Source organism: Sinocyclocheilus rhinocerous, unplaced genomic scaffold (genome assembly GCF_001515625.1).
Source record: "Sinocyclocheilus rhinocerous isolate Xijiao unplaced genomic scaffold, SAMN03320098_v1.1 scaffold241, whole genome shotgun sequence".
Taxonomy (NCBI): Eukaryota; Metazoa; Chordata; class Actinopteri; order Cypriniformes; family Cyprinidae; genus Sinocyclocheilus; species Sinocyclocheilus rhinocerous.
In genome coordinates this window covers 2844011-2854019 of record NW_015659312.1, presented here as the reverse complement: position 1 = coordinate 2854019, position 10009 = coordinate 2844011, and the positions used below count along the sequence as shown (strand labels likewise).

Genomic DNA, 10009 nt, shown 5'->3' with positions numbered 1-10009 from the left:
ATATAACTTTTCCATACTTCAAGGTGGAACTGGACAAAGGAGATTCTGGTTTAGGAGGTCATGGTTTTTATGCCCAATTTTTTTTTTATATGTGGTCTGATGCGCATTCCAAAGGGTGTAATATAGCTAGGTCTGGCTTCATATAGATGCATATATTGTGGGGTAAAGACGGAATTATAAGCTGGATTGTGTAAATTTGTCTTTATCTTAATTGCATATTGAAGTAATAATTTCAAGCGTCTGAACTGAAGAGAGGTTTCATTTGCTTCTGTGTATAGGCTTTGTACTGGAGAGGTCCTGAAAGCTCCTTATAGGCAAGTCTCAATCCTTGGCTTTTGAGCATATGAGTGTTTTGTTTTATAGCTAACTGTAAGAGATCATCAAAGTGGGTTCTTATTCTTGTTGAAACTTGAACCATCAGTGCCCTAATTTCTTGATCAATGCCTAACACAAAAGGCATACATGTTGTAACTTATCCTCTGTAATCTTAAACCCTCTAAAATGTGGTTATGTGGTTGATAACCTCACCTGCTTTATGCAGTCAATAAGCGTAGGAATGCCACTGATATCAAAATGCAATTTTTCAAGTGGCTCCAACCACTTAGACAGCTCTGAAAAACACATTTAATCATAGAGGTCAGATGTGAAAGCACTTACATTTACAAAAATTATAAAATGGCTTTTAAGGCCTCGGAAAAAAAACTTGCTTCTTAATAAATCATAGGACTGGTGGTTTGGCTGAGATTGAAGTGTTTGGTGGGCTGCAAAAGAATAGTAGGCTAACCTTGAATCTTGGCATTGTTTTCATCAGCTTTGCAAACATTTAGTAATGGAGCAGCATAGTGCTCCATCATCCGGAGATCACCTGACGTCTGAATCACCAGCAGTACAAGCATACAGGCATAGTTATATGTAACAGACTTCCTTGCTTTTCCTTCCCTGTAAGAGAGAGTGAGAGGAAGACCGCAAGAGAACGAGAGAGAGAGAACAAGTCATTTAAGAAGATATAGTACATTTAAATGAAAATGACTATGGAGCGCCTCAGGGTTCTATATTTGGCCAATTTGCATTTACTAACATCCTATCTACATGGTGTCAAGAAACATTCGACACAAATTCTATCATATTCTTATTTGTCATTAAATAGATTGTCAAAATATACTCTCTGACAGATCAGACAACCCTGTTTATGTACAACAGGTGTATTAGCATATTCTCACCCTTGGTCCTCTTTGGCATGGAACTCTACCAGGTTGACCAGACAGCTGAGGTTATTATCCAAGCTAAAAGCATGCGCGACAGCATTTCGGCCTGTGCTGCTAAAGCTAATGAGATACAGGCTGTGAAGGGTTGCCAAAACATCTGGATTATCGCCATCTTCAAGCTCTGCCCCGTTCAGCTCAGCAACACCCTGGAGTGCATGTAGAGTCTGCATAAGCCACACCCAAAAACCATCATCCATCGAACCCTCTCCACCGGCAGGAGTATCTTCACCCTCACCCTCTGAAAGGGGCGTCAGCGGAGCCAAGTGAGAGGGTGGAGTCAGGTGAGTAAGGGGTGTGAGGAGACGAAGCAGCAAATTGGTGGTTTCGTGTTGGCTAAGGAGGAAGAGGAGACCCTGCTGAGACTGTGACAGGAAACGCATCAGTTCTCTGAAAGCCTGCAGGACTCCGATGTTGGCACATGTAGCCGGATACGACAGGACAACTGCCAGGGATTCCAGAAAGTGACAAGCATGCATGTATCTGTAAAAAAATAAAATGCAATAATTAAAGAGATGCTAAATATTTGAACAAAAAGGGTAAATAATAAAGTTCTCCATATAATAACTTTACTATAATATATATATATATATATATCTTCTATAATAGAGTCCTCCACATTGACAACTGATATATTAAAAATGATTATATTTAAACTAAATATTAATTAATATTGACCATACATAATAGGAACCACAAATTTTACAGTTTTGTAGCCATATGGTACTGACCTGTACAATGTTGGAAAGGGATCATCGCGTTCTGGTGGCCCAGTGATCCGGGCATTGGTGGGAAAAGCTTTCCCAGGAGGCTGTACCATACAGTGAGGTGCTGTCTCCAGCAGGTGGAGCAGTTCTTCCAGGAGACCTTGCAGCCTTTCCAGGTCACCTTCTGACAAAGAGGCAGATTCCAGCAAGATTCCAGCAATGTCCACTGGGCTTTCCCGCTCTACCTCATGGGTTTCCCTCTCTCTCTCATTTCCTTCCCTCTCATTGCTTTCTCGTTCTCTCTCGCTCTCACTACCCTCTCGCTCACCAACCTCCCCCACTGTGGAATGGCGTTCAGCCCAAATGCTGGCTGTCCTCTGCAGGTCAGTCAAAACCTCATAAAAATGTCCCTTATGTAAAATGGCTGCGCCTGCTGTTGCGACACGCACAGTCTGGTCCAATAGAAACAAATCCAGCAGACGCTGGTACCCACTCTTTCCATCATTGCCATGGTGACGGTCTCTGAGCAGGGCCTCAATACCCTGTGGCTCACTGATGATGCTGTCGAGGGAACGCAGCACGTTGAGTTTCAGAGTGGATGAAACGTGTTCTGCAAACAGCAAGCCTAGGAGGCTGCCAACAATCCCTTTCTCCAGCAGATTCTGCACAGCCTGGGCACCACAGTCGGCCAAGGCAGAGGCCAGTTTGGTTCCAGCTTTGAGCTGGCGTAAGTTCAGCGCTATGGGCTGTGCCAGGGCAAAGTCCAAATTAACAGCTTCACAGCTCCAGTCGACCAACTGCTTCAACTTCTCACAAAGCCCATCAGGGTCCTTAATAGACAGGAAGCTCATCCCTTTTAGTAGAAAGGCAGGGATCTCCTCTAAGGCAGTTACCCAGCCTGCCCCTCGCTCTGCCCCCTGCCCCTCTCCCCAGGCATCCAACAGTTCTGAGAGTTTAGCTGCAGACTCCGCCCACACGGAGCTTGAGTCCTGGATGTCTACCGTTTTAAGGTGTTTTAGCTCCGCATCATAGCGGGTGATGTGTGGAGGCGTGAAGTGCTGGAGGGGTCGGAGTTCACGCTCGTATGGATCATACTGAACAGTCGGTAGTGATGCAAGATCCTCGGATGTATAGTCCAGGTCAAAGGCAGGCAGCTTGAAAGCCCCACTCTCCAAATCCTCCTCGTCACTGGATATCTGCTCATATCCATCATCACCTGCATATAAAAACAGAACACTTCACACACAGAAAATAGAACATCTGATACATTGTTACTGGCTCAGCAAATCAAGCAAGTTCAGTCTTGACCTCAAACTCTGTTGAAATGTTTAATTAAGTTGGGCGTCTTTGCAAATCAGAGTATAAACAAGACTACATTGTTTCTTTTGTATGTCACTGAATTCTGCAGAAAATTCTGCAGATTTTTTCTTTTCATTAAGGGCCAATATTTGCAAATGGCAATTGTTTACCCTATATAAGAATATTAGGTCTGTCAATAGATTAAAATTTTTAATCTAATTAATCACACCCCTGATGTAATCAGCCTGGTTTCCATTATATTAGCACTGTTTTGGACGGATTGTTTGAATGCATTCGCTTACCGGATCATTGGACTGAAAACTTTCCCGGAGTTTAGCAGCTTAAAATGATCTAATCGCAAGCAGAGTAGCAAAATTGGGTTAAAGGGTTAGAATAGAAATTGTGCTTCAGTAATTTTGCATTAATTGCAAAATTGACATCACCCTCATGTCATTTCAAACCCGTAATACCTTCGTTCATCTTCGGAACACAAATTAAGATATTTTTGATGGAATCTGAGAGCTGTCTGACCCTCCATAGACAGCAATACAACTGAAATGTTCCCAAGTCCAGAGACGTAGCAAGAAGATCGGTAAAATAATCCATGTGACATCAGGGGTTCAAACATAATTTTACGAAGCTACGAGAATACTTTTTGTGCGCAAAGGAAAAAAAAAACGACTTTATTCAACAATTCGTCTCCTCCGTGTTACCCTAGCGCCATTTTGGATTATATCCGCTGGACGTAAACAGCGTATGCTGTTCTGTGTCAGCTGCGTCACGCCGGATAGGTTTCCTACGTTGCTGTGATTTGATCTGAATGAAAACAACGTATCCGCATGGATAAGTAAAAATAAGTAAATAAATAATATTTTTTTCCCAGAGCACCTGGTTTATTCACCCTCACAGCACTGCAACTCCTCACCTTCTCCATCTTCATCCATCACTTCATCACCCACTTCATCTTCTTCATCATCTTCCACGCCCTCGCTTCCCTCGGACTGCACATCCTCATCCTCCTCATCATCAGCCGGACCCTCGTCATCCTCCTCCTCTGCGTCCGAGAAATTCTCATCAGCAGGAAGAGACCCTCGCTCAGGTGAGACAGGCTCCAGGTAATCATCACCTTTTTCTGTGTTCTCCACCTTTACTAGACCTAAAGCACAGACAATACAGCGAAGGTCAGTGCTTGGAACTACTTTTTCAGTTTAAGAAATGCAATAATAAATTTAATAATAATAATAATTAATGCTAAATAATATATAATTGAGGTCGCATTGAAAAACTGGAATTATTTAAACAATATTAAAATAAATATTGTGACAAATGAAGAAATAATAAGATTCTCTGAAAATTACCGGTACAATTTTTAATTTCTCTCAAATTATTATGCTAATAATATTTGAATATATGGTTTTTAATTAAATAAGGAAAACTATATATATATAATACTTAATATTTTCCACACAGACATACATTGACCAGGTGCAGGTAGTGCCTCCTCGTCATCATCGTCTGGAGGTGGTGGTCCTGGTGGGGTCCGTGGCCCTCTGGGTTGCGGTCTGGGTGGGCTGCCGTTAAACTGTTCTTCATTCTCCCACTCTGCAATAGATTGACGCACTCGCATTTAATGTTTCACATAATGAAATAACATTATATATTTGTGTATATAATGTTTGTGCTGACCAGGCTTAATGATCCTCTTGGATCCCAGCTGCTGCTGTTGGGGCAGAGGGGGAGGAGGAGGTGGTGGAGAGTCCCGCTCGTGGCTGTGGGGGCGCTCTGCTGTGCCATACACTGCCAACGTCAGGCATGTGTACCATCCACGCAGGACCAACCCATCTGTGTTTATCTTCAATATCACAAAGACAAAATTAAAATTAGGACATGGCCTGAGACTCTGAGAGGGGAGGAGCAAAAAACTCACTCAGTCCAAAACAAATGAAGGCTGATTTGTTTACAAGTCACGTGAGTGCAGGAGCTGGCAGTTTTTGTCATTGCAGAGGCATAAGCAAATACATTGTGGATTTGGGAAAATGCTTTTCAAGTATTCATAGAGCTGAGGAAAGCTGCTGTCAGCAGTTTTGGAGAAACCACAAACATATTGGTGCATATGTGTGAGCTTTACACAGAAATTTGATGCTGGGCTGAAACAAGGGGGTCTCTTACCTTCCCGTTAGGCCTGAAGATGATTGATTTGTTCTCATCGTACTCGAGGCTAGTGTGAAAAAAACACCAACATCAGTGATTTAAACAACCAAAAGAGTACATGCATCTATTCAGCTATAGATTTGTGAGACAGCGCACTGTATTTCTCGTTGAGCCTGTCCAACACAGGTGTGCATGCGTATGTGTGTGTATGTGGGAGTTTATTTAGTACCTGCCCAGCCTGTCAAACACCGGGGCGTTGGGTTTGGACACATTGTTGAAGAACAGGTCCAACTGGAATGCGTGAGGGGCCGTTTCCCTGAAGATTCACAGGAAGGGGCATTGTAACCGTCAAAACTCAAACCCCTATTTGCAGCCACTTTTGGTCTAATCAAACTTCCTGTAAATCGGTTAGCCTGCAGGAATCGTTTTAAATATCCCTCTTCTTCAGTACAAATTTATTGTTAAATATTCAACATGATAATTTTAAAAGGATAGAATAAAAAATAGTTTTATATAGTCTGTCCTATAAAAACAAACTTCCCTTTTCTCTCATTGTTCTCTTAACAGGTATGGAGACAAGAAGGATGAGGGATGAGATCATGGGAAAAGCTGAGAGTGGTCAGAGAATAGGGGGTGTGGTGGATCTGTTTTTAAAGAAGGAACAATAGCGACCACAGAAACCTTTTCCAATTTCCTCAAATGTCCTCCAGCCACTTCACTTCTGAGGATACCACAGTATTACTCATGTCCTATTGTGCACTACAGAAGCACTGGGACAGGTTGTGCACACTTTAAACATGGTAGCTGGTAGCGCTGTTAACTGTCATAAAATGTGTAGTGAAAATGAGGGATGCACAAAATGACATCTTTTCAATCAGTGGGTAGTCTGAATGTGATATATACACTACAGTTTGAAAGAGAAAGAAATTAATACTTTTACTCAGCAAGGATGCATTAAATTGTTCAAAAGTGACAGTGAAGACATTTATAATCTTATAAAAGATGTTTAACTCAAATGAATTCTGTTCATTTTAACCTTCTATTTTTAAAGAATCCAGAAAACAGCACTAAAAATATACCAAAAAAATGGCACTAAAAAATATAAACTGCTAGAAATAAAAAGCTGCCTTCTCTAAATGACTAGTTGGTTGTTGGATGACCAGTGAACCATCCTAACCCAAGAATGGTTATGCAATGTGGATGTCACATACCAATACATAGTGCCTATGTAGCGGGATTCAGTAGTAGTTGTGTGATTCTTTAGAGACCATTTGATTTCTTGCTGTACTTTTAGGCAAGACACTGAGTGTGTGTGTGAGTGTTTCCTCACCCAAATGCTCTGCTGTCAGGCAAGTTGCTGTGTGCTTTGATGCCAGGGGGAATAATCCAGAAAACAGCACTAAAAATATACCAAAAAAATGGCACTAAAAAATATAAACTGCTAGAAATAAAAAGCTGCCTTCTCTAAATGACTAGTTGGTTGTTGGATGACCAGTGAACCATCCTAACCCAAGAATGGTTATGCAATGTGGATGTCACATACCAATACATAGTGCCTATGTAGCGGGATTCAGTAGTAGTTGTGTGATTCTTTAGAGACCATTTGATTTCTTGCTGTACTTTTAGGCAAGACACTGAGTGTGTGTGTGAGTGTTTCCTCACCCAAATGCTCTGCTGTCAGGCAAGTTGCTGTGTGCTTTGATGCCAGGGGGAATGACTCGCACTTCTGTGATCAAGACACCGTAAGGAAACCGCACAACATCCACATTTGTCAACTTGTAAGAAGACAGACACAGAAAAATGTTACGAAGCTTACTTATCAAGACAAGAATAAATGTTATCACAGACAGACTGATACAAGGGCCAGATTTCTCATACACACACCCTGACCGAGCAGCCAACCAGAAAAACAGTCCGGCTTATTCATCTGTTAAAGTCTTGGAATTAAGATTCCTATGGTTCAAGGTTCAACAAAAGCATTCTCTGAAGTTCTTATTGAATCTAAAAATGGTTGAATGGTGTATATAGTCCTTTCCTCAACAAACTGTCATAGGGCAACAGGCCTGTCCAACCTGTTTCTACAGAGCTGTTGGAATACACCTGTGGGGTGGCAGATCACTGCATCAATACAAAAGCACTCACCAACCACATAGGCTACATACTACACACCCTAACAAGACAAAAATTCCAGGACAAGAGATCTGTTTCCAGCCTTCACTAACAGGATACTATGTAAAACACTGGAATGAGGAGAAATGCATGTGAAGAGATTCTCAGATAAAAAAAATAAAAATACACACACAATCACAGTTGCCTCTCAACCTAAGATCCTAGTATAAAAAAACAGCACTGAATCAAAGATTTTTATGCCTTGTGGTACTCTTTATTTTCAACTTTGTGATTGATTTGTTAGCAATCTAAAAAAAGATTAGCCATATTCCGGCCTAGGATCAGGCCGTTCGATTTTTTTTTTTTTCCTGTGAGATTTACAATGTATTATGATAAAATAGTTGTGAGGTCATACTCTCTGTGAAAATGCAATTATTTCAGATGGGTATAACTATTGGAAGCAATTTAAGATTATTTTAATCCATGCCAAGTAATCAGTTAAGAACTAAAATTAGCTTTTTATAGTTACTCAATTCTATTTTGCAATTTTGTAAGCTTATGAGGCTGTATCTCTCATACGTTGAGCACATTTATTTAGACAGATGAATGTACCGAATTGATGTGCTGTCAACATTTAGTCATGATTACAAGTTTCCACTTGCTCTTGGGCTAAATTTCTGGAAGATACGATGATCAGACAACTCTCAACAAATAAAGCTGATAAATCAGAAGTGACTGATCATGAAAAGCACAGCAGAAACAATCAGGCTGACTAAGAAATCACATTTAGCATTACATCACGTGCATATCAATGAATCCCCTGTAGTGCCATCTCCTGTTGTGCTCTTACATCACAATTTAAAACTGTTTTCACTTGTAAATGGTGCTTGATCAGTGCATATTGCTCTCCCGATTCAGAATAGACAACCTTTTCACTGAAGAAAGTAATATTATGGATGGACGACTTGTATTTTAGCTGGAAGCAACAATTTGAAATTTTAATGATTAATCTGTTAATTACTAACATGCAGCTTTTCACTTAACTGGAGTCGTGTGAATTACTTGTGGATTATTGTGATGCATTAATCAGCTTTTTGAACTCTCATTCTGGCGGCACCCATTCACTGTATGGAACAGGGGTGTCAAACTCAATTTCTGGAGGGCCGTAGCCCTGCAGAGTTTTGTTCCAACCCTGCTCCAACACACATACCATGTAGTTTTCAAATAAGCCTGAAGGACTTGATTAGTTTGATCAGGTGTGTTTAATTAGGGTTGAATCTAAACTCTGCAGGGCTCCGGCCCTCCAGGAATACCCCTGGTATAGAGGATCCACTGGCGAGCAAGTGACACAATGCTAAATTTCTTCAAATCTTCAAAAATCATCTATGGCTTGAAGGTGATTAAATTTTTTAGCAAATTTTAATTTTTAAGTGAACTATTTCTTTATCAGTACAGAATTTACATGATCACAGAACAACAAAACTTTCAAACATCCAAGCTGTTAAATAAGAGCTCTAGCTAAACGATACATTAAATGTAGGGGGGTCTCTGATTTTTTTTATTGACCCCAACTCCACACACTTAACCCCTGGCTACCTCTGTAAAGGTCTATAAATAACAGACAGATCAACTTGTTAACATGCACATGCGATGCTGTCACAAAAACATGAACCATGAGCTCATCTGAGCACCGGGGGCGTAACTGAACAAGCACTGGCTGATACGTTTACTACAATATATGAAAATGTTATTGTCAATAAATAAACGGTTCTGCTTGTTAATAGCAACGCTGTAAACAACAATATAGCCACGAGTTTGCTTGCTCTGGGGAACAACTTACACGTAACGTTAATACAATACCATCAGGTTTGCTCTGCCATACAACATCTAACTTATAGTAGGTTAACGTAATTGTTTTAAATGAAGAATAACGGGTGTTATTATGAAATGTGAATACTCTCTTTAATTAATTTAATATGTATGAATTACTGTGGCAATTAGCAAGCTAACTAACTGTTCACAGGCAGCGCTCAGTGCGTTATTACAATGGAAACTTTAAGAACGAGAGAAAAATATTTTAATGTCTGTTAGACTTTAGTCTCTGTAACATGCGGTTAAAAGACACGGGTGAAGATGGAAAACTTCGCAAGCTTACCTCTGCACTTTGATGCTTGAACGTATCTAAAAAAAGCAGCTCCATTGCAGAATCCCCCGCCATCTTTCTTGGTCACATTAGAACTTCCGTTAAAGGAAACACTTCCGGAGTTGAAGGCGTATGTCAGTTGTCGGTTGTGTTGTAGTTTCGGTAGTTTAGATATGGACATAGATACAAGCTGTTCTTTTTGTGGTGCCTCTAATGAAACTGATATTCATATCTTCTGGGATTGTCCTCACACACAGCTATTTTGGATTGAATTTTCTAATCGCAATGTGCTCCCGGGGTTCTCTCTGATTTTTAAGAATGTAATGTTCAGCTTCTTT

The 10009-nt window shown here is 40.6% G+C and overlaps 1 protein-coding gene across 2 annotated transcripts in view; it reads right to left on the bottom strand.

The window, feature by feature from the left end:
• The window catches only part of LOC107723452 (protein virilizer homolog), a 24020-nt gene extending 14224 nt beyond the window's left edge, over window positions 1–9796 (bottom strand). For both annotated transcript variants that reach the window (XM_016532080.1, XM_016532079.1), the window contains exons 1-11: window positions 9684–9796; window positions 7082–7194; window positions 5649–5735; window positions 5438–5486; window positions 4955–5120; window positions 4745–4870; window positions 4194–4424; window positions 1994–3185; window positions 1221–1745; window positions 785–939; window positions 529–611 (exon numbers count right to left, since the gene is read on the bottom strand). In XM_016532080.1, coding sequence (XP_016387566.1) covers window positions 529–611; window positions 785–939; window positions 1221–1745; window positions 1994–3185; window positions 4194–4424; window positions 4745–4870; window positions 4955–5120; window positions 5438–5486; window positions 5649–5735; window positions 7082–7194; window positions 9684–9746 — 2790 coding nt within the window. In that variant the 5' untranslated portion in view covers window positions 9747–9796. The remainder of the gene's footprint in view (window positions 1–528; window positions 612–784; window positions 940–1220; window positions 1746–1993; window positions 3186–4193; window positions 4425–4744; window positions 4871–4954; window positions 5121–5437; window positions 5487–5648; window positions 5736–7081; window positions 7195–9683) is intronic.
• Window positions 9797–10009: the final 213 nt, after the last annotated feature.